Below are 24,395 nucleotides of genomic sequence, written 5' to 3' on the forward strand. Positions count from 1 at the left end.
GTGTGTGTGTGTGTGAAAGCAATTGAAAAATAAAAAAAATCTAGGAAAAGTGGGTTATTTTGTGAAGAGAGAGCAGGAAGAGATGAGAGGAGGAAGTAATGGAGTTAAATGGAGAGAAGTGGAGGATGCTGGGAACAGAGCTGACGAGGAGGCAGCGCTTTGTGTCCCCAGTTTAATGCCTAATTTGGCTTATGAAGGGGCAGTAATGAGGATCGGGAACAGAACACGCTTTATTGTACTTACATGTCTGATAAAGCAGCTCTCCGGGTGTTTTGAGAGGGGCGTATGTCAGGACGTGACAAGGTGGGGTCCTTCTGTTTTTTATTTGTTTGTTTCTTTAAAACAACACCAACAACCTCAGCATCCCCCACCCCCTCCCCCAAACAGAAAATGCATGTTTCCATCCTAGACGTGGACACACAAAAAACACTCACTCGCCTCGTGCCCAGACAACAGCCTCGCACCAGCTGTGGGGGTAAGACCGAATGGCTTGTCAGGGATTATGCTCAGATTAATCGGAGCACAGTGACTTTGCATCATATTTGAGCTGTGTGCGAGCCAAAATCAGGGCGCTGCACGGTAATCTGCGAAACGTGCAGCATGTGCCGGACAAGACCGCAAAATAGACCATGTGACAGAGGTTCACGACTCTGCCATCAGGCTGTTTTGGGGGTTTATTTTTTGTGGATTCATTTAGCAATTTAAGTGCTGATGCCCTACATGATTAACAACCTTTTTTTTTTAATTTATCAAGCTATATGTTAAGATTATTACAAATGATGTGAGAATAGAGATAAAACATCTGTTTTACTATAATCCTATTATAAATATGGCCTCAAAATGTTCATTTTATTAGTAATAAATCATTCTAATTAAACATTCACTATAATGTCCTATAATTGCCTTCATGTTATTCTTTGCTGTGCGGTGGGGTAATTATTTATTTGGCTCAATGCGCTGTATAAACAATCCTCTTCATCACCTTCTAGATTTATAAAAATGTGCCGCAGGCTTGGCGGTAAATTGTTATTTTTCTGATGCTCAGACTCAATATGGCAAACACCACCCACAGACAAAGCTGTAGATGAGGCACCTTGAATTAAAAGCCAATATAAGATGGCCTTTTAATCAGAAAGAGGCTGTAGACTTGTGTGTCTCTGCAGTCATGAAACAAGGTGTTTGCCGAAAACATTTAAATAAATTATTACAGGATGATGATCATGTGCATTTTGCAGGAAGCGAGTCAAGAAGGTATGGCAGTTCTAGAAGAATCGTAATGTGGGGAACACTTCAGTTTTAATCAATCCTAAGTGCATTTAATAGTTTACAACACAATATGATGTAGTACTGAACATTCAGCCTCCCACCAGGTGACCAGTGCAATCGCCTTGTGACCTGATGTCGTCACCCAGAAGTTGAAGGTGCAAGTACTTTCAGTCAGTCACCAAATGCAAAAAAAAGTAGCAAAATTAAGTTGCAGCTTTTTTTTTTTTTAGGTATCTTTTGCTGCAGTGGAACACAAATAGAAAAATTAGCCTCAACACTCAAAACCTCAAAGGATGTGCAGTTCTGAGCATCACCTCATAAATTATTGATTTAACCTGCTGAGTTTGCATGAGCACAAACAGGAACTGCAGACCACCTCCTGCCTTTTAAGCTTGAACAAAAACTAAACCTTCAAAATTGTTCTGAAAGGCTGCAGTTTTACTGAAGCGAGCTTAATAAACTGGCGACTGAGTGCGTAATGACCTTCAACGAGGAGTTTTTAGCATGTCATTGCATGCTGTTTATGTCAGTATCCATTTTTAAATCTTTGAATTTACGTGCCTGCAGCATCCTTCCTGTTTATTTTCTCAATGCTGATTTTAATCAGCTGTCACTAACAAAACAGTCTCAAATTCCCACTTGGCAGAAATCTGAAATAAAAATAACTAATTATGTTAAAATAGGACGACGACCAGAAAATTATTCTATACTTATCCTTTCATCTTGAGATGTTTTTATATGTTTTGCTATATTTTATGGTCGTCAGAATTCAGTTGCTTTTACATAAATGTGAAGGTGAAGCAGAAGTCCTCGTTGTTCTGGGTTTCATTGCATTTCTGTTTTTCTCTTCTCTCCTGTCATGACCTCCTTTTTGGGCAGGAAATCTAATCAAACCAGACCAGCCTTGAATAGCAGACAGTCAATATCAAATATACAAAACGTCGGACTGGCGAGGCTTTTCAATTTCCTCAGCTTTTATTAGGTACGGATTGATGACATCGTGTAATTTGTGAGTTATTTCTGCAGTGAGATTGAAAATTTGTGTCTCGGAGAAGGAATCGGGTTTGTTTCTTTCTTTCTTTATTTGTTTATTTTGAGGGTTTTTTGGATATTGGCATAAATGCATCACTGCTTGTTTTTACCCAACGCTGCTCCTAAATCATGGTTTAGCTTGATGGTAGCCTCATCAGCAAAGTTAATCAACTGGGTTTCATGACTCCAATATGATGTTGTTGGGTTTTTTTTGTTGTTTTTTTAAAGAAGAAGAAGAAGCAGAAGTAGAAGAAACATGGCAGGAAGTTCTTTTCATTAATAGCGTTTTTCAGCGGACACTGTCACAGCACACACACTCAGACACACTTGTTTCCACCTATTTGTTCTCCTGCTTTTCTTATCATCGTCATCACCTCTGTAACATGTCCTCACCTGTCACACTGTCACACACAGAGCTCTGCTTGATTCTGTTGCAGCTTTCTGTTATGCTGCATTACAATGCAATGCATTCAGATGGTAATTATAGTAGATTTTTAACAGAACTCAAACTCTGTGTATAGTTCATCTATAGTGCTGCCAGGAAGTATTTTCTTTTATATTAATCAGAAAATACAGAAGTCCCAAACACCATGTAGCTACAGCAATCTATGGCATCACTTCCTTTTGTCTTATGTAAACAGATAAGACCTGGAGTCATATCATCGAGCTAATTAATTATACTGACACACTATTAAAATTGAAGAGTAATGATAATACACTCTGTGACACCACAAGGCCGATTAATAAGCCAATATTTCTGCTTTTTTCTTTTTCCTGCAATATTTCATCTTTACTTAAAAAGTGGCAATGTCTCCGGTGTTGTGTGATATCATCGTTTATTCATAATCATTAATCACCCTGTGATTGAGACTTGATGATCTTTTAATTATTTGTTTATTCCAACCAGCAGCCAAAACCCTGAACATGCTTTATTCTCTTTATCATCACATACATGAATCCTTATATTTGAGAGGCTGTGATTGTGTGAAACCTTTGGTATTTTTTTAAAATAAATATCCGCCTTTTATCAAAGCTGTTCTCTCGAGATTGTCTGATTAATTGATTAATCCTTACAGAAACGGTACAAACAGTACTGTTGTTTTGCACTGAGCCTCATTGTTAATGGTCATGTTTTCTGTGGGAGGACTGCTCTCTGTCAGTGACTGATAGCGTGGAGGGCAGTGAGGAGTTTGCTTACTTTTTAAATGAAGAATAAAGATCCAGGCCATTGAGTGCATGACTGCGTATATATGTGTGAGGCTGATTTTTGGTACAAGGTCAAACATTTTCTCAGCAGACGAGCCAGATTCATCGTTCCTGACGCGGAACTGTTTCCTCTGAGACGAACGATAACACACACACAACACAAAGAAATCAGAAGACACACAAAATGGCTGCTGTGTCTCTTTCACTGGTTTTAACAACTCCGACCGCCAAAATCTACAAGTCAGCTGGATCACATGTTCTCATAGGGAATGATGGGTTCTTAATATACCTGGATGACACTACTCACCAGCCACTTTATTAGGCACACCTTCCTTGTACCACTTTGAACTCCTTTTGCCTCAACTGCCTTAATAATTAATGACACAGATTCAAGAAGGTGCTGGAAACACTCCTCAGTTCCTTGGTTTCCTGCTCTTAGCTCTGACAGGAGTGCCACCTGGTGTGGTCTTCTGCTTGCTTGACATTTTGTTCCTTCAGAGATATTCTAAATAACGTGGTTATTTGAGTTTGTGTTGCTGGATATTTTCTTTTTGTCAGACCATTCTCTGCAAACACTGGAGATGGTTGTTCAGGGAAGTGTCAGTACAGATGAGCAGTTTCTGAAATACTCAGACCAGCCCGTCTGACACCAACAACCACGGCAGATTCAGAGTCACTTGCTGCAGTGTGATTGGTGAGTAGATATTTGCATCAACAAGCAGGTGTACCTAACAAAGTGGCCTGTGAGTGTCTAATATTCCATCTGTTTCATATTCCGACACTTGCTATCTTCTCGGATGTTATGTTATGTTATTCAAACTGACATCACAACTTGAGCAGCAGTCGTAGTTACTATAGTTCATACATGGCACTGATAAGTCTAGTTGTTGAGACGACTTCTTCTTCTTTGTGTTTAGTAAACTGACAGTCAAGCGGAACTTTATACTCACAAGCAGGATAATTGATGTGGTCACAGAAGTGTGGATTACAGATGCGTGCCCACGCACACGGCACACTGCACACAGCAGGTTGCAAATGAGCGCTTTAATAACGATCATTAATACGGATATTCAGCGTCCACTTCCTAGACAGCACCATCATTACACCCACACAGATATAACTCGCAGCACTGCTGTGTAAACAGAAAAATTATATCACTGTGAATCTATTGCACACACAGAAGGTGCCTTTCTGTTTGCTTATGTTTTAGAAAAAGTCAAGTCCTCAAAGCTCTGTCATTATCTCTACCGACAGACAAGCGAACGTGAAATGGAAATTGCGGTCTGGCAATCAAGTACAGCGAAACAGAACACCGACATGCTGCGATGTGCCATTAAATTTGTATTTGCATATTATGCAGGGCGTGTGTTTAAATAAAGGGTGAGTCACTCTATCTGAAGATGTAAAATGTTTTTTTAGGGTCATGTTCCTCAGTGTCTGTTGGTGATAAATAAAAAGGAATGCCTCTACAATCTTACCTGTTTGCTGATTAAGGCCCCAGTTACACAGGCTTAGAGACCACTCAGTGAGACCCCCACCCCACTGGCAACCGCTGGTTGCTAGGGAACGGTGTGTAATCCCTGACCATTTGGCAAGTGGTTGCTGGGGGTTGCTAGAGGTATCTTGGTGAAACTGGTTGCAAAGAGGTATATAGTGTCACATCAAAAACCTTCTTGGAATTGCTTTGGTCACTAGCAGATTGCCACAGTCTTGTCTGCAAACACTCGCCAACTACTCGCTGAGCAGTAGTGACAGAGACCGCCTGCCCTCAAAATAAAGCTAGCTCCTTTCGAAATGTGTTAGCTGCAGCAAATGGGTACGACCTTTACTTTGAAGGAGGACATTCTTAGTTTACTGTTTGTGTTGCACGTTTTACTAGCATTCAGCTAGCAGTTAACACATTTGCAGATAGTATGACGTCTCCCATACAATCTGTTAGCGACCAAAGCAATCACAAGGAGGTTTTTTTGTGCCACAGCCTCAGTTTTATCCTAGCAACTGCAAGCAATCTTGAGGAACCATTCATATATTAAGCATGTTAATTAAGCTAATGGTTTGTTTTCTAAATAACAAGCTAATGACATATTAAAACAGACCTTTAAGGATGCTCCAAAAGCCATAAACCACAACCCCAGTGAAGAGCCCCCTCAGTAATCTTCTCCTATACGTCTTTGCTAAACCGATTGCTCTTTGCTTTTTTGTTGTTGTTGTGAAACCAACTTGGCCATCTCAGCCGCCACAGAAGCCTTTGTGTCGACTAGATTACCTTAATACTGAATGATAAGGACAGAAAAAGGGTCCATTTACGCTCATTCAGAATTATTCTGTAAGACATGCTGTTCAGCTATATAGTTAGTCAAAAGGTGTTTATTGTTGTTCAGTAAAAACTGCCCATCAAACACAATGAGTGATTTAAAAACAGGATAATTGTAAATGTCTTCTTACAAAGAAGCTAATCGACCATCTGACAAGCACTTTAGTAGAACTGGCCTCTCAAAACACTCTTCCTGCAAGAAATCTTTAAACATTAACAGGCTGAATGAATCAAGTGAAACAAATGGACAATTGAATGATTCAGTTTAATCATTGAGCTTATCTATCGGTTGAGGTTCTCAGTCGTCAGCGTTTGAAATAACGACAGATGCACTTTTTCTTTTTGGTTCATGAAGACGTTTCAGCTTTCATCCAGGAGGTTTCGTCACTTCTAAAAGCCAATGGACCCCAGTGGGATTGTCCAGTTTGGGGGGGTCCTCAGAGTTGTTGATCCACCCTGAAATCATGTGAGTAAAGGTGGGTTGAGAGAGGAGTGAAGGAGGGCCTACAGCACCAATTATCAGCCATCTGTATCTCAGCCTTGAGAGCTCCTCCCAGGCATTTCAACCCTCACACACACCTTGACTCATGTGACCTTATAACGCATATGATGGCAGGCAATGTTTCTCAGAGGAGTCACAACTTCGCCTCAGTAACGACATATGCCTTAATTCACACCTTGCCTCAACTGACTATTAACAACTTAAATGATTACAGCTGGGCTTTCAAGACCCCCTCCAAGGGGACAACTCCACCAGAGGTGGGGACTCTCCATCAGCTTAACTGAAGAAGCCTCTTGGATGAGAGATGAAACGTCTTAACCAACTAGAACGAACAGAAGTCCTGTTTCCTTTATTTTGGGGTCTGTTGTGCCAACTAATACTGGCAAATTGCCCCATACTGACTTTCAGTCGTTCTACAGGCTAAAAAAAAAAACATTACAACCAACAAACATTACATTCTGACCCAATCCAGCAGCAGCAGCTCTGAAGTGTAGATTCACTAGCTGGGCCCACGTTCTCATTTAAGATTTGACAGCATTTTAGTAGGTAAAAGTGAAAGCTTTGACATGAATTGAGCTGCGGTTTGGGGAAGGCCTCGAAGGGAACTGGCGACGGCTCCCAGGCCTGGCAGATCCCCGTGTACTAAATAGAAGTGAAGAAGTTAAAGAATGGAGAACAAGGAGGGAGGGAGGGTGGGCCACGTAAACGAGAATGATCAGCTTGCAGAACTGAGGGAACCTATATAGATGACAGCCGGAAGGAGCGTGTTTGGAGGCGTGGTCCTGCTCCTGAAATTCTGATACATAATCTCCAATTAAATATGTAAAAGTGCAGTGGGCAGTTTTCAGGGCCCTTTCTGTACATTTAGTAAATATTTTTCTTTTAGGTTTAAACAGTGAGTGACTGACAAAAAGACTTCATTAAACAGGTGAAATTAACAACTGAGTCAAAAGTGCACTGAGTGGATAGAAGAGGAACATGGTGAGTTTTTCACACGTTCATCTGCATCCAAGGCAGACCTACTGAGAATTTCATACTTTATGACCGAATCAGTCATATTTTTAACAGATGAAGGATTACTCTCCTGCGTCACTGGGCCTGCCTTGCCTGAAATATGCTCATCAGCATAACTGCTGTAATTTGCAAAAATAAAACGGCACATTTCTAATATAATAGCCCGAGAATAACTCGTTACTATAAATAACTTTCAGTATGACAAATTTTGTCGCGTGTGCAGTTGCTCATCCTCCGCCGTTGTCATGTCGTCATCATCACGAGTCCCACTGCTTGCAAACTCTGGCACGTTTTCACCACACAGACACACAGAGCCAGCTGGTTCTCACCCACCATCACTACCCCCCACCGCCACCCATCCCTCTTCTCTTTCCTCCCTCTCTTCCCCCAGTTACTGAGCAATACATGGAAGGTTGTGTGCACAGCTATCTCCCCAGCTACAGACTCATCCCTGCTGTTACATAAGTGCCACGCAGAAGCTTACAAATCAGATTATAATAGCCATGGGCCACACTCTTAGAAAGGATGGAGGTTAGTGAAGCAACATGGCGGACCTATGGACTGCTGCTGGCAGTTTTGGAGAGAGATATAGCTGGCACCCTGTCGTATCTGGGTGTTAGTCTACACTTGGTGTCTTACAGCTATTAAAAAAGGCCTCATGAGCCCTGCTTTTGTGTCCCGGTAGGTTGAGTGAGATTGTAGTCATCATTAGAACCAACAGTATTGCTGAATTTTGTCCCCACTAATACCTCACAAGGTCCTTGATGTTTAGCAGGATTACTATCATCCTAAAACGGCTGTGTCTGGAACAGCTAGCCCACCCACACGTCGTTTCTGAGTACTGCGATTTAAGAATAACGGAGGGATTTTCCTTGATTCCACGACAGCACAGGTCTACTAAATTGGGCGACATTACGCACTCACAGCTTCCTGGTGTTATGTCCTTAGAGATCCTGGTCAGCTGAGGTCAAAGTTTAGCAGCGTACTGCGGATTTCAGTTAAGGTGAATTCAGACAAATTGGTGAGTCAGAGCCCAAACTCGGAGCGTGGTGTTGCACGAGTTGCAAGACGATGAGAACATTGAGGCCTTGAGGGTATTTAGAGGTGAGAGAAAAAGCAGAACACGAGAGAGAAAAGGACGTGAGAGAAAAAAAGAAAAACCTCCTGGGCATTTTTATGTAGTTTTTTAAAAACATTTTTCTTTTTAATATTTTGTGAAGATTTGACAGTTCACTGTCGTATTCTCAGCTGACCTGAACATAGCCTTACCTCAGTGCTGTTTTTCACAACATAAAAGGAGGTAACGGACGAGGGAAAAAAGGTGATAAATGTACCAATTTAACCTTTGTACACACAAAATAAGTCGTGTGATGACTGTGTTGTTTTTACTCTGTAAAAATGTCTCCCACTATGGTGGGAAAAGGACAGCTCGGCGGCAGGTAACTGGATCAGGAGGGGAGGGATGTTTTAATTCTGACAGGAAGTGTGAGATCGTCCTGTTATTGTCCAGCAGCAGGGGCTGTCCTGCTAATGGCTTCACTAATCACTCTTGTCATTTTTAATCTCCCTCTTCCACCCTGGGTGTATTTAAAGCAGGGGCCTCCGTGTGCCCAGCCTGGATTAGAATAGTGAGCAGGAAAGGAGGGGGGGAGGCATGGGAGGCAGCGGGAAGGAGAGTGGCATCAGCAGCACGCTCCTTGTGTGCCTCACATTATGTGCCATGTGACTAATGCTAATGCTAACAGCACTGTTTTAATACTGAATATACAAGTATGAAGAGGACAGGAGGATGGATGCACTTCATTTAGTCTAACAAGCAGGTACAAATGTAGATCTGCATCATGGACAAAGAGAACCTATAGGTCATTTAAATCAAATCTAAATTTATATCTTTTTATATTAAACCATGATCTCTGCAAGGCTTATGGGATGTCAGCATTAAAAACCTCCATCTATCCCATGGGTTTCTGTGTAATCGTATCCATACATGAAATCATTTGAAAAGGAGTTTTCACAGAATCTACTCAGTCCTGTGAACAATTAAGAGGGTAAGTAGTGTCAGCCAGTTGCTAATAATCAAATTTACTTGATTAAGTGATCACCAGCAAGTGTGACCACCTCTATCAAAGCAGAAGTTTTGGCAGTTTGCTTGTTGGGTGCTTGTTAATACAATATTGCATTCTTCCTAGAAGTGGTCATTCCCAGGTAATTATCCTCAAGGTGAGATTGTGAAATGGTCAGAAACTAAAAAAAAAACAAAAAAAACCCAGAAGAGCTGCATCTCAGATTTTACAGGCCTCAGTTGGCCACTAATTAAATGTTAACTCCATGACTCCACTGAGACAGTAGGTATCTCTGCATGTTTGATTTTGGAAGGTCTCTTACTCCAGATGCCCCATAAGGAATTTTGTCTCTTTCAGAAATTGAACCGACAATTTTCATGACAGTACAAGTATTTTGGATGGGTTGCCAGGAGAAAGCCTCCTTCATGGCAACAAACTTGGCTTTGGAAAGTTACATTTGAACAGATCACAAGATTTCTGGAACAATGTATTCTAGACAGATGAGTGGAGATGTTTGGCCATAAAACACAATGGTGAAAACCAAAAACAAACAAACATCACAAACATCTTATACTGTATCAACTGTCAAACACTGTGGAATTGGGGTGATGATTTGGGCAATGGTACCTGGGACTCTTGTAATTACATGGCCTCAATTAAATGAAGCCATCTGTCCAAAAGCTAAAGCTTGGCCCAAACGGGGTCATGCACAGCAAGTCCAGATCCCAACCTGACTGAAATACTGTCAGGACCTTAACAGAGCTGTGCATGAACAAATATCTGCAAACTACAATGATCTGAAGCCACGACAGAGTGATGAAGTCATACAGAAAATAACTGGTTCAAGTAATTGATGCTAAACCTGTTTCCAAACGCTACTGAATCTTAGGGTGCACTTAATTTTAACAGGCATGTAAAAAAGAAAACGTACATGCAGTCATAGAGCTGTGTAAGCCATGTTAAATCTATTTATTGGTTTGTTTCATTTAGACCTGATATCAGGTAACATTCATTCCTGCCTCAGTGGCGCTTTCGGTTCAGTGGCACTTTGTAAATATTAGCATGCTGACAAACATAACTGAAATATGAAACATAGCATCAGTAACAGTGTCCCTGCTAGCATTTAGCACATGCAATCACTTGACGTGCTTAACTGAGATACTTTACTAATATAAAACTTTGTATTTAGCATGCAGACAACAAAAAAAGCCATGTTTATTTCCAGTGAAAGGTAGAAGATAAAATAAATACAAAAGACTACTGACTTGTTTTTAAATGTCTTCTGTATTAAACTGCACTTTTCTTAATGGTAATATTTTGATATAATAAGCTGAACCACCTCAGAAGCAGATTTCCAAACTGTGAATCATAAAAACACAAATGCATGTGTAGAAATATGAAAATAACAGCCTGACTGTTTGCGCCGGTGCAGCTATGATGATATAGAATTGATCACAGTGTGCTCTGCAGTTAGCGAAGTAATCTAATCCTGGACTTCCTTTTAAAAGCAACAGCAGACACTTTCTGTGTCAGCGTCAGCTCAGTTTCATTGCAGCCTTTTAAGAGTATTAACTGAGCCTGTCCTACACAGGTGTGAAAGCCTGCTCTTTAAAGTCTCCTGTTGTATTTGCCTACTGGGTTTTTAGTAATCCCTGTGGGCAGGTCTCTTAATCAAAAAGCAAGCAGTGACGGCCTGCTGGTGAATCATTGTTGGCAAATAAATATATAAATGTGAGATTCAGCACCTGGTAAAGGTTTTATTCTGGCAACGGTGTTGAATAAAACCTTTTAAAGTCAGGAGAAAGGCGCTGTGGTTCTTGCTGCAAGCTTGACTGCAGGATCAATACAACTCTCATATCCTTCACTAAAAGCCAAGCTGAAGCCACCGGTCAGGTAGCCAAGCCCAGTGAGAGCCTGTGTGGGAGAAACACTTGTGCTTGTTTAGCTGAAAAGATAGAAAACATACATCCTACCAGCACTCGTCTTACAAGTCAGAGTTTGCATAAAGTAATGTGATATAATTTGTCATTAAAAGTAGCTGCTTTCCAGATTGTGTTACACTAGAGGACGTTAACCTGCCAGGAGAGAAGGCGGACGGTGCTAGCACTGCTAAAATTGGTGACATACTGGGTATCTGCTACACCCCAACCTTCTTCCATACTGGAGGAGCCGATGATACCTGCAACAGGGGAATATCAGCACATTTGTATAGTTATTTCTAAAACTAGTGTTTTGAAACGGATGCAAGACATTTTTATTTTTTACTAGTTTACTGTTTTTTGGGTGGGGGGTTGCTGTCATCACAGCGATTGGCATTGGCATTGTTGCCCAATAGCGCAAACATGTGAATCTCCAGGTTTTGTTTTGACATTTCTCTGTGGAGCTGGCATGTCCTTTCCTCCAGCTACTCTGGCTTCCTCCCACAGTCCAGACGTGCAAGTTAGGTTAATTAAGGATTTTAAAGTCACATAAGCCTACAGACCGGTTGGCAAACTCCTGGCAACCACCAATCGCTGGCAAGACCTCCTTGTGACTGAATATAACAAACGCTCACCAGCTAATCCTCGCGCTGTAGTGGAAAGAGTGCGACGTAAAGTAGAAATAGAACGTTCACCTTATAAGAAAAACTGCATCTTTGCTGCAAGCAAAACATTTCAAAAGGCCTCTGTGAGTAAGGCCTAAATTGGCCTTACTCACAGAGTAAGTTAGATAAAGTGCGTGCGGGCATAGAATAACGTGGGAAACAGAGAATGTTTATGAGCAGAATACCAGTTTGTTCCATTCAGTTGCCGTATTTCACAGCTCACTGAGCTTATCTACCAATTTCTTCAGTACATGCTTTCCTCTGATGGCAAATGCTCTGCAGTATAGGCTACTGCAATACATTCAATGTAAAATCTCCATAATGACAAATCTCATAAGCTACCACTTGCAAATACCACAGAATAGTGACCCCGGGCACCTTATAACAGCTGCAGGAGAAAACTTAAGATATAAGATAGCAACTGAAGAACCAATATGTTACTTATTACTTATTACTTGTTACTTATTTGTTTATTTATTTGGTAGTGTCCCCACAAGAAAGAAAAGGCATAAATAATTGTGAGTGTTAGTGCATTGCATGGCTAATGTGGCTAACATAATCATTAGCTTGATTGTAGATCAAAGCAGCCGATCAGAGGAGCTGCCTCTTATGATCTGTAAGCTAACAGCAGTTTTTCCATGATGAATCCATTCTCATCTCTGGAAATACTCTAGTTAGGTGAAAGGTGACACATGGGTAGAGTGTGCAGGTGGAAAGACATATGATCACTCGCTGTGACTGCTAGAAGGCCGTTAGTTTGAACTTAAGAAGCTGGGAGGGTAAAGTCCACTTTACGCCCAATCAAACTGACATTTGTATCCTCACATACAGCTCTGTCTGGTAATGTCTTAAAAAGTTCAGGGGGTGGTGCATCTGTGAAATTGGCTCCTGAAAAGGGCAGAAACTCACTTGGATTTGAGCCTAAAGGAACTGAAACAATCGGTTTGAAACACAGACATTGTAGAATGTAAGATTTTGAGCTGAAGCTTTTAAGATTTCATATTTCAGTGACTGGAATAAATTCCGTTTAAACCTGAGCAGGGTTTTAAATATGTTTTTACTGCTGATGTGAAGTGAAGTCATTGCCCCTGTCTGTCTAGAAAATCCTCCTCATCTGACAATATCACTCGTATCCCTGCCTTTTCTTTTAAAATCCGTATCTTCTTCAATTTAAATTTCACCTTAACTGACAGGGCAGGTTAGCTTGTGCAAAAAGACTTGTCACAATCTTAGCTGCGGATCTTGTCTTGCAGCATGAAAAACAGACATCCCACTTCAAAAAGAAAGTAATTTGGTAAAAATGATGATTAGCATGAACATAATTTAAAACACATAAATGCAAAAGCAAAAGAAAGAGCTTGAGACGGTGGGTCCCGATGATTGGATTTGCTTAATTACTTTTCATCAGAGTAAAATCTACAACCTGACAACTGAATCGATCTCATGAGTAAGGTGACCCGTTACATCATCATGCTCGGTTTTACTTTACTAAATCCTGTTATTTCCACCAAAATGTCTCTAAGAACGTAGACGCACTGTTAAAACATCCATATGGGAGCGTGTCAGGACATGCTGTCTGACCGTAGCGGTGACGTAACGGATCTTGAGACAGGGGAAGAAGAGCCTTTGGCAAGACCTCTGGGCTACTTTTCTCTCCCTATTTAGCATATTTAATCTAGTCTGATTTGCATTGTGTGGATGGCAGCAAGGGGAAAAAGAAATGGAGGGGGAGCAGCTTTTTTTCTGGTTGGAGTCGGTTTTTTATTTTACCTCTTGTTCTGTGTGGTCTGCTGCTTTTGTGATGTCACTCCACCAATTTTAAATAATCCAACTATTATGGAGCGGATAACATTTTGTACAGACAGATAGTCCCTAGAAGATTAATCCTAGTAACTTTGATCCGTTGATCTTTGCTCTACACCACCATGAGAAAGAAATCTTCTGTTCAAAGTGAAAGGTCGTAAGGTTCAAATGACCTTTGGAGCATCATCGGGTCATAATTTTAATCTCTCAAAAAGAAATTATTGGAGTGATTACTGCAAGGCCGTGTCAGTTCTGCCCTGAAAAACCAAAACGGACTTTTTACTGCTTGTTAGCGAATTTATGTAGCATATTCATGCTAGCATAGTAATTATGATTTTGTTAATGTGTTGAGACTGTGCCAGACACGACTGGAGAGTCTTCATAAATTTTACCTCCTTTCCATTTGTTTGATCATTCTGATGTTTATTATACTGTTTAACTAAACTGCCATTTTTTAAGCAACAGGAAGAAATTTATTGATAATTGTGGTAGATCTATTTCTTTGTTTTTACCATCACCTGTTAAAAATACGTAGGGCCTTAGTCATAAAGGCCCGGAGACCAATCATGGGGGGGAAATGAGTATTCCTCAGCTGGGTGCGAGTGGTTCCTGGAGGTTGCTGGCTAAAGCTCCTGGTCAGTGCCCCTGTTAACCACCAGTTGCTAAGGAGAAGTGTTTATTCTGTGACCAGTTGGTGAGTGGTTACTGGCAGCTGCTAGTGTGAAGTTGACTGGATACAGTGCTGCCCAGAAAAACCTCCTTATGATTGCTTTGGTCACTAGCAGGTTGCCACAGTCTCCAGTAGTTGGCAAGGAAAAAAGACTCACAGAAAGTTGTTTATTACTGCTGCAACCAGCGCATTTCTAAAAGTACAACATTTATTTTTTAATTAAACTCCCCCCGTTTCCAGATTGTGTCACACTTTATCAAGTTTCACTGCAGCTCGGAGAGTAAAAAGCGAGTCAGCATCTTCCATGCAAACTACTGGCAAGTGTAGAAATTTGCTGGAAACCAAAGCAAACACAAGGAGGTTTCTGGTGCGGCAGCCTCTTTGCAATCTCACCAACTGATTAGGTAATACCCATTTTTCCCTAGCAACCAGGCACGCTAGGGGGTCACCAATAGGTCTCTAGGTCTAATCACAAGGTCTTTGGGTCTCATCTTGTATCTTGAAGTTGAATGAGTGTATATATGAGCAGGATCTCAGGTCATGTTTTAAAACATGTTTATGGTCCTATGTGAAGCTTAATCACGTGCTATGTAGACAGTAAACGCAGACTGAGAAATGACTTTTCATTGAAGCTGGAGGCGGCTTGTGTCTCATATTGTTGAAAAAGAAACATTGTTTGCATATTAATAGATTCTTTTCAATCAGGGTCAAGGCAAAAATTATCACACAGTACAGTATATTTATATATTTATTTAAATTTGAAGTAGTCTATAGAATAAGGCTCTGCAGTGTGGTAAAACAAAAAAAACCTGGCAAAAGATATGCAGTGGAAACTGTATCTGTGCTTTGCTTCGCCATCTGTTGGGACCACAAAGCAGCCTCGTGTCCGTGTGCTTGCGTAAATCAGCACTGCGTCTCTCTGACGTCACAGGTTGCGTGTCACCTACTACGACACTACTGTTATTACCCAGCAGCCAACCGTGCATTTTACAGTTCTGTGAATGGGTCACGTCACACTGCCACCACTGCTGCTCAGTTCCCCTTGGTGTCTCCTTTCCCTGCAGGGGGGGTGGAAGAGAAGAGTAGGAGGGCTGAGAGACAGTGATGGGTGGAGGAAAAGCGTAGGGTTGGTTGTTGGATGAGTGACTGATTGGAGGGATAAAAAGAAAGTGACATCGCCGTTTACCCAGGGGAGGTTTTAGATTGTCGGTTTCCTGACCATTAGGTGAGGTCGTTGGCATGCGACACATTTACTTAATGTGTAATAAGTCACTGGGAGTAGCTGGATCAATCTTCACTCCCTGTCTCGTGACTGGCTGTGACTTTCTATATATAGTCTCTAACATGAGGGAAAGCTTGCGCACATCTTCCCTCCATCAATGCACTTAAGTGCCGTCTCCTCGTCTTGCAGCCATCAAAGCACAATAGTGACTGACTTTGCTCTCCACTTTCAAAGTGTCTGGGGGGGATTCATCGTACACTGACAGCAGCCAATGCTGTGCTGGGCAGCAGCAAGCACAGCAACGCTGCTCCACTTACTCAAAACAGCCACCAAGAGCTCATTCTTATTCCGTCAGTTTCTCATGCAGATCCCCAGACGCTGCTTCACTTTGTTGTTATTCATCCATTTCTGTTGGCTCTTACTTTCTAGCCTCCCTTAATCTTTAAGTCAAATAAGTCAATAGTTATTGGATACATGCAGGTTCATAGGGAGAAAATTACATAGGGCTGAAATTACATCTAGTTTGCCCCACCCAAAGTCACAAGGCTTGTTCTGTCCTGATGGGCAAATAGTGTTTAAATTCTCACGTAATTTTACAGGTGATGATCTGGTTAAAGGGATTTTTAAAGGACACTGCACATTTCTTTCTTTAACACCAACACAAATAACAGTTTTCATGTTGAATTGATGGGAACAAATTGAAGTGAATGAATTATATAGGTTTTATATTTAATGTGACAAGGCTCTTCTACATTGCAAGTCATTCCTTGTAGTTGTGTACATTATTAAGCTTTATGGGTCACATCCGCATCCAGAAAAGCAGTTGTGTAAGAGAGCATGTATACTTTGCTTGTGTATGAATCCTGAGTGTTAAACAGAATACTGCTTTCTGCTTAACCTCCCACAATTTGCAGTGTTTTGCTACAGTTCATAATAACACCCTCCGCATTGTAGTGAAAAATCGAGCGTCAGTTCTGTAGACAGCAGGTGAGAAACGCGAAAGAGACATTTCAGCCTGTAAATGCAAGATTATGGAAAACCCAGCAAAACTTTCCTCGCTCATGCCAAACCTGGGGCGGATGGGAAGAGTAATAATCATCTAATTCTCTCTGTGGTGAAAGAATAATGGGCAAAATCCTGTAGAGGCACCAAACCTGTGACTGGACCATTATGCACAGCTGTTATTCTGTGCTAATTATTTTGAGCTGACACACCAACTAGATCTTGATTAAAAATGAAAACGAAAACTCTTTGATTTTGTCCCAATCTTTGTCAGTTTTATCAGCTGAGACACGTCAGCATGTGCTCAGAGTCAAGCACATGTAGATGTGGGCTCGTATTTTTTTAAATAATTCTACATAAAACACGGCCTGTCTTTGTTTTCCTTTTGTAATCGGTCAGCTCGCTGCATTCGTGCATCTGGGAACGCACAGCAATCACATGCACTTGCCTATATATAACACCCCAGGTGTAAAGTAGTTCAGGATGTAATTAGCCGGCCTGTTTGATCAGCAGCAGTGCCACTACAGCTGTGACTCATGAGCGAATGCACAAACCACATATAAATTACTCCAGCTTCTTTTTTTCCCCACATTTGAAAAACACACTCATCCATTTTATTGGATTGTTTTGTTCCTGATCCCTTTCAGTCTTTGATCCTGAGGTCTGGCAGGAGAAAGAATTTGTTGCGTGATTAAGAACAGGAAGTTACACACACCTGATAAGCCAGGCATGGGCAGGTACCTGTCACCAGCTGAAGGAGAATTTCATGCTGAGGGAAAATTAATGACAGGAAATGTATCTGGCTGCTGGATTTCATATGTGTCTGTGTGTGTATGTAGCTGTCAGAATATTGAGCTCTTTCACTAGTGAGATCATAAAAGACTTTGCTACGATGACTCATAAAGCACCAATCTTCAGAAAGTCTTACACTGCATAAACTGCTGCCACAGGCTTAGCCTTATAAACCTGCCGGCTCTCTCTGTCACAGATCATCCCTCTGCATCACCCCCCACCACCAGCAGGGAAAAACACGTCTCACTTTTGCTCGCATAATAAGAGATAATTCAGCTCCTCGCAGTCCACATCACTAAAGATGTGATCAGCACAGGATACGCAAGCGCGGTGGGGTACAGCGTTATTCCCGCTCAAGGAAAGATTTCATCGACTGACCTTAGCTTTCATGATTTCTTCAGTCACGCATCACGACATTCCCTGAAAGCATTTTTCCTCCCTCAGTCCATCCTCTGAGGGCTGTGTCTGGCCTCGTTGTGTCAGACTGCTGCCCCCTCAAGGCGCCCGGACGCATCACAGATCGGTCCCGATGGTGGCAGAGCTGGAAATGTTAGAGCGAGGGGACGGGAGTTATTTCTGTATTTATACCTCGTGCCATGTCTGAGGCTATAAATGCAAACGCTTGCAGCTTGTTGGGCACCCGTACTTATTTTATCTCTATCAGCAGACATAATGAGACATGATGGTGAATTTCGTCAACACTAAACCTGAACTTTAAAAGCAGGAGCTAACCAAAAGCCTTTTTATTCTAATCAGACTTGAAGGCTTTTACATGCTCTAAACTATCCACGGGTATGAGTTTACCTGAGGGACTCCGATATAACCCAAAAGATGTTTTCCCTCAAATTTAGCTAATTTGCTTCTTCTTTTTTTTCATGAAGAACACTTTGCACCTTGAAATATCAGGAATAAATGCATTGTATCTTGCTGCAAGTTATATTGCTGTTTGGCAGCAGTCTCTGGAATACCAGATTAATTTCACTGATGATCACTGAGACTGATATTGCACTCATCGTTGACACCCTGTTTTATGTCTTCAGGGTGACAACTTGTGTTTAGATTTCGTGTCATTTCCACCTGAGGAGGGTCAGAGGGCTGGATCTGTTTAGCATGGGCTAGCAAAGAAATCAAAATGTTTGAAGAGCTTATATCCACATACAGGATGCTCCAGCTGCTGAGAGTGGCAGAACGAAGTCATCTACTGAAACAGATGCAGAACAAGATGAAAAAGGGACGACCGTGTCACCCACTGCGGACAAATTTTCCTCTTTTGTCATTGTCTCATATTAGCAATAAGAGTGCAATCTCAATTATTAATCAGAGTCAAAATAAAAACAAAATAAAATGATGAATCTTCATTTTAAGCTTGCACTTATGAGAAACCTTTTATTATCTGTGCCTGTACTTTGCTCAGGGCTTTTTTCATATTGTTCAGATTCAGTTATTTAACGTCATCACTGAGAATCACAGAAATTTCTTCGACCTCTTGCACTTGCAGCATTTCACCTTTTCATGATTTGCCGGCCTGATAATTCTTTTTTTTTTTTTTTTTTTGGTTTGTTTGTTTTGCAGAGAGTGAGCGAGAAGGTCGGAGGAGCAGAAGGAACAAAGCTTGATGTTGACTTCACTGAAATGGAAAAGGCACGACTGCACTCACACGTTCACATTATCACCTTGTTGTTCAATAATTTCCAGAAATTATTGCACTTATTATCAAAACTTTGTTGGACTAACATGGACCATTTAAAGAGAACGTTGGTCAAGAATCCACTGATTTCGTTTTCGTGCGCTGACGTTACTGTAAAAACTCTAAAGTTGTGGAGACATGTTTCACACATATTTGCACCAACGCTGAATTTAAACTAAAAAGCTGCAAGAGAAGTGTGCTTGAAAAGGTCTAATACCTTTGGGATGTTGCACCCACTTTACAGCTCCATGTTACACCTATGAGCAGAGCATGGATGTGTGTTAGTACTTGTTTGCGATGTGAGCTATCTGATATCCTCGTGTAATAATGTTGTTGCAGCTTGTCATTTCTTACCTGTAATTTCTTTCTTTGCCTTGTGTATCTCCTTCCACGTTGTGGTGTGCAGAGGGTGGACACCACAGCTCGAGCGGTGATGGACATCATCACAAAGACCACTGAGTATCTGCAGCCTAACCCAGGTAACATGATGGTTATCCCACAAACTTCAGGATTGGTGTTTGGTGTTGCTGGCTGACCTTTACCTGTGTTACCACTTTTCCAGTGTTATTTCATTCACTAATGGTTAATCCAAAATGCTTATTAGCCTTAATTTCTTCTTGTATTTTGCAACATTAATCTGCAAATTAAACTTCCTGTAAACAATAAACTCATTTTAGCCATTTTAATTACATTTTAGGCTTGTGGATCATGACTGCAGATTTAATTCCTTCAAACGTGAATCCCAGAAGCATTGGATTTCATTAGTTTTCTGTCTCTTTAGCCACAAGAGCAAAGATGAGCATGATGAACTCCATGTCACGCATCCGAGGCCAAGAGAAGGGGCCGGGCTATACCCAGACTGAGGTCATCCTAGGAGAGGCCATGCAGAAGTTTGGCAGGGAGCTCGGAGAGGAGTCAAACTTTGGTGAGCTGCAGCACATTAAAAGCTGGTCACAGAAAGTCTGACAAACACTTTTCTTACAGACTCTGCAAGAACAAAGCAGAACGATTTTATTCCTTCAAGTACGCAGGAAAGAAATATCATGAAAAATGTATGAGTCTGTTTTCCAGCCAAGATCCACAGCAGAGTGCCTTTTTTCATGACTGAACATTAAGATGTTTTTCAAAGAGAAGCACCTGTTTTGAAAATCTGCTGTAGGCTCTAATGAGAGAGTTACACTTAAAATCCCCACATTTTTCTGCATCATACACTGAAATCAAAACGCGTGTTCACATGTTATGTGGCGACTAAATACAAAATGTGTGTTGTTTTTGTAGGTCTTGCGCTGATTGATGTTGGAGAAGCCATGCGTGAGCTTGGAGAGGTTAAGGATGCTCTGGACATGGAGGTGAAGCAGAACTTTGTGGATCCTCTGCAGAACCTTCACGACAAAGATCTCAGGGAGATCCAGGTACTCTGACACTGCGGCATGGTGGGGGTGGGGGACTAATGAAAATCATCTCTGGGTCGGGAATTCATATCACCTGTCTGGTTTTTCTCATTTCAGCACCACCTGAAGAAACTGGAAGGTCGACGTCTAGACTTTGATTATAAAAAGAAACGTCAGGGCAAATTGACGGATGACGAACTCAAACAAGCGCTTGAGAAATTCGATGATTCCAAGGAGGTCGCTGAGCAGAGCATGTTCCACCTGTTGGAGAGTGATGTAAGCACTATGCACTTCCCAAAATTCATCAGCACACATGACATATGTGAACCTCTGAACATGTCTGAGAGTGAATCCCGGTTAGATTTTAGATTTTACCTGGTGGGCTTCACATTAAGTCCTCAATCGTTTTGGCCTAAAGAAAAATATAAAAAGATTCCTGAAAGATGAGTTTCACAGTCAAAAATACAAAATAAGTTCATTGGATTTGTATGAAACTTTGGTGATAAAGGTTTAAAGTAGAAAGCCTGTTGTATGGATGTGTAGCAGATCTTGTGCTTCTTCTCTGTGCATCAACAGATTGAACAGGTGAGCCAGCTGGCTGCATTGGTTCACGCTCAGGTGGAGTATCACACCCGAGCTGCCGAGATCCTCACACAGCTGACCAGTAAGATCGATGAACGGTCAGTACTGACATTTCACTTTCCCGCTGGGTCTTCTCATGATTTACATGTTTGAAGTGTTATTTAGTGATGCAGCAAAGCCAGAGAAACAGAATCTCTGAGGGATTATTTGGCTTTTTCTAGGATAAAGGATACTTCCACCAAACCAAGGAAAGAGTTTGTCCCAAAACCGCGCACATCTATGGACTTCTCCATCAATTTGAGCCAAAATGGAGGTGTCCACAGTGCTCGCTCTCCAGGTGAGAACTAGAATACAAACTTACTGTTCAGGAAGATGCCCAGAAACTAGTCCTTGTACTATATGTATACTTTCATCTCAATTTTGAGAATCTCGTGAGTCTAATTTTGTCTTCAAGGATAGTTTCTGGGCTACTTTTAAAAATTATTTTTTTCCCTTCATTTAACCTTTCTCCGTTTTTCATTTTCACTGTAAATTCTCAAATAAAAAACAACACTAACACAGATGTAACAGATTAACTGATAAAACCTTACTCATACCTTTCGCTGATGAATATTTGACTTTGTTCAAATTTTAGGCCACTTACAATCATGTGGAAAACAGAGTTTCACAGGACTGCAGCATCATAAGCAAAAAACTATATACATCATCAACCCACCTTTATTCACAGCTCTCTGAAAGTCCAACAACAGCATTTCAGTCAGGTTCAGGTCTGGACTGGGCCATTGCAACACTATGCCGCTATTTTTTTCCTTTCTTCTGGAAACCCTTACAAGCAAGCCAGACTTTAGTCCAGTCTTCAGTTGTTCAGTTTTGGGGCCTGCAGAGTCTGAGATGTAGCTCTTGGGATTTTTGCAGTTTCTCTGAGCATCGGCATGAATTCTCTGGGATGTCCACTCCTGGAAAGATTGTGGCATTGTGTTAACAAACACCCAAATGCTCCAGATCAGCAAACTGCCAGAACTTCTGCTTTTATAGTGGTGGTGGTCCCACTTGGTGACGATCGGTTAAGGAAGGACATTTGATTAGCATCTGACTGCTACTTATCCTCCTAATTCCTATGGAAGCAGTATGTCTGCACTGTATCTCTGCACAGAGTCCTGTGCAAACGTTCTTTTTGCTGCAGTCAGGTCTGATTGTAGACCCTTAAATGTACTTGGCAGCATCGCTCTATATTGGCACCCACCTGCCCTTTCACATGCATGTGTGTAAAAAAGCCTGGGGTGTGTGGAGAGCAAATGTCTCTGCCCTTTCGTGCGCATACATGGAAATTCAAAGGAGGGAGAGCAACAGCAGGCCTTCATCCCCAGGGTACAGATCAAACCAGACATCAGTGTCAAGAATTATGAAATTGATAAGTCAGACAGGAACTGTTCTTGGATTGTGGGCAGAGCTTGACTTTATGACCTGCTTGCAGTAACGCTCTGCTCGATATATTTCACAATAAAAGGCTCCCGGAAAAGAATACATCTTCATCGCTCCCATTTAAGCTATTTACTATGAAATATAATATACGCAGGATTCTGCTTTTAACAGCAAAGAGGCACAGTAACAACATCAAAGAACGCATGAAAAATGGAGTAGATCTGCTATCAAGATAAAAGAAAATATGCACAATACACAAACAGTTCCATATTTTGTAACTATTTAAACCAGCAGTTCAAACAGCAGAACAACAATATGATATTTTTTTTGTTTTTAAATGGCAGCAGCCAATAAAGGAAGTGAAATATATTTGAGAATTTACAGTGCATCTTTTGGTTTCCTAATTTTATCTTTTCCCCTACTGATTATTTACAGTTTTTAACATGAACTGATCAGAATATTCATCAACAAATGAGAACCAATGAATCCAACTCTGCACTCTTCTCTTTCCCATTATGATTTTTTTTTTTAATTCTTGTAGGTTCGAGGTCTCCAGGTGAGCCAGGTTAAACTTGTGCTTTTTTTTTCTACCTTTGTGTGATCATCAGTTCATCATCACCCGTCTTCATTTACACTGGAAACTCAGAACTACTACTTCTTATTTCCTGCACCCCTTCCTTATGTTGTTTCCCTTTTCCGTCTCTGCAGCAAGGTCTCCAGGTGAGACAACAGTGAATCCAGGAGAGATACCACAGTATCTCTTCTTCTTTTTTTGCTTTGTTATACATCTTTTGTTTTTAATTAATATTTTTTTGTGTGAGAGAAACTTGTCAGTTTTAAGTGGATGAAACAAACAGCAGAAAATCACGTGCCGTCCACTTGCCTAACAAAGATTTCTCAACAATGACTTAAAGAACCGCATCGACAGACGAGCATTTGCTGTGTCTGTTTCGTTCTTTTGTGAATTTTCTGACTTATTTTATTTCCCCCACTCTTTCTTTGTCTGTCTGCTTCTCTCATAGCCTGTAGATAAAAGATGGACACAGTTTTAGGGTTTCATACTTGCATGTTTTTTCCCTCTAATGGCCAGCAGGGGGCAACTCTTCAGTTTGCTAAAAGGAGCACAGTTTTATAAAATGTATTTCTCACTTTAACCATTTTTCTAATGGCTTTATAGTCAAAGCCTTTAGTTTAAAGTCACTAGCAGGGTATACTGGGATCGCGTCCTGGTTCTCTTGCTTGTTATGTTTTTCAAAACACAGATGTTGCACAGAGGTTGATGTTGTAAGGGGTTATGTCCATCTTTTGTCTACAGTCTATGGCCTTTCCACCTCTTTTCAAATTGTTGTTTTTCTTCCTGCTCTCTTGTCTACTGACTCGTCATCGCTGTGATCACTGTAATTCCATCAGTTCATCATTTCTCCATCTGAAGATTTGAGTGATAAAATTCTCATCGCACACCCTTCTTCTTTTTCTTTCTCCTTTGCAGCAAGATCTCCAGGTGAGCAAGAGTGACTTGGGAAGAGATGCCACATCTCGCTATCACTCTTACTTTTATCCTTCCATAAATGGACTTTTGAATAAGTGTATTCTTGTCTTTTTATTTATTTTTTTGTTTTTGTTTGTTTGATTGCAGTGCTAACCCCCGTTTGTTCTCTTTTTTTGAGCTCTTTTTTCTTTAAAGAGTAATCTGACATTTTTGGAAATGTTCTTGATTGAGTATTTGCTTAGCCTTACATAAGAACATCCCTGTCTGGACACTAAATATAAAGCTATAGCCAACCAACTGACAGACCTGGGTAGCAGCTCATCTTAACAAATTTCACCTGCTGGCACCTGTAAA

At 41.0% G+C, this 24,395-nt stretch overlaps 1 protein-coding gene across 4 annotated transcripts in view; it reads left to right on the forward strand.

Moving 5' to 3' along the window:
• Positions 1-24,395, forward strand: part of sh3gl2a (SH3 domain containing GRB2 like 2a, endophilin A1) — a 37,387-nt gene that overhangs the window by 9,224 nt on the left and 3,768 nt on the right. For 2 of the 4 annotated variants that reach the window (XM_005726889.1, XM_005726890.1), the window contains exons 2-10: positions 19,043-19,111; positions 19,564-19,636; positions 19,939-20,082; positions 20,436-20,569; positions 20,666-20,824; positions 21,125-21,228; positions 21,352-21,467; positions 23,094-23,108; positions 24,042-24,053. In XM_005726889.1, coding sequence (XP_005726946.1) covers positions 19,043-19,111; positions 19,564-19,636; positions 19,939-20,082; positions 20,436-20,569; positions 20,666-20,824; positions 21,125-21,228; positions 21,352-21,467; positions 23,094-23,108; positions 24,042-24,053 — 826 coding nt within the window. The remainder of the gene's footprint in view (positions 1-19,042; positions 19,112-19,563; positions 19,637-19,938; positions 20,083-20,435; positions 20,570-20,665; positions 20,825-21,124; positions 21,229-21,351; positions 21,468-23,093; positions 23,109-24,041; positions 24,054-24,395) is intronic. The other 2 variants (XM_005726891.1, XM_005726892.1) reach the window with 1 other exon arrangement.

This window comes from Pundamilia nyererei, unplaced genomic scaffold (assembly GCF_000239375.1).
Source record: "Pundamilia nyererei isolate P.nyererei 1_Seehausen unplaced genomic scaffold, PunNye1.0 scaffold00022, whole genome shotgun sequence".
Classification (NCBI taxonomy): domain Eukaryota; kingdom Metazoa; phylum Chordata; class Actinopteri; order Cichliformes; family Cichlidae; genus Pundamilia; species Pundamilia nyererei.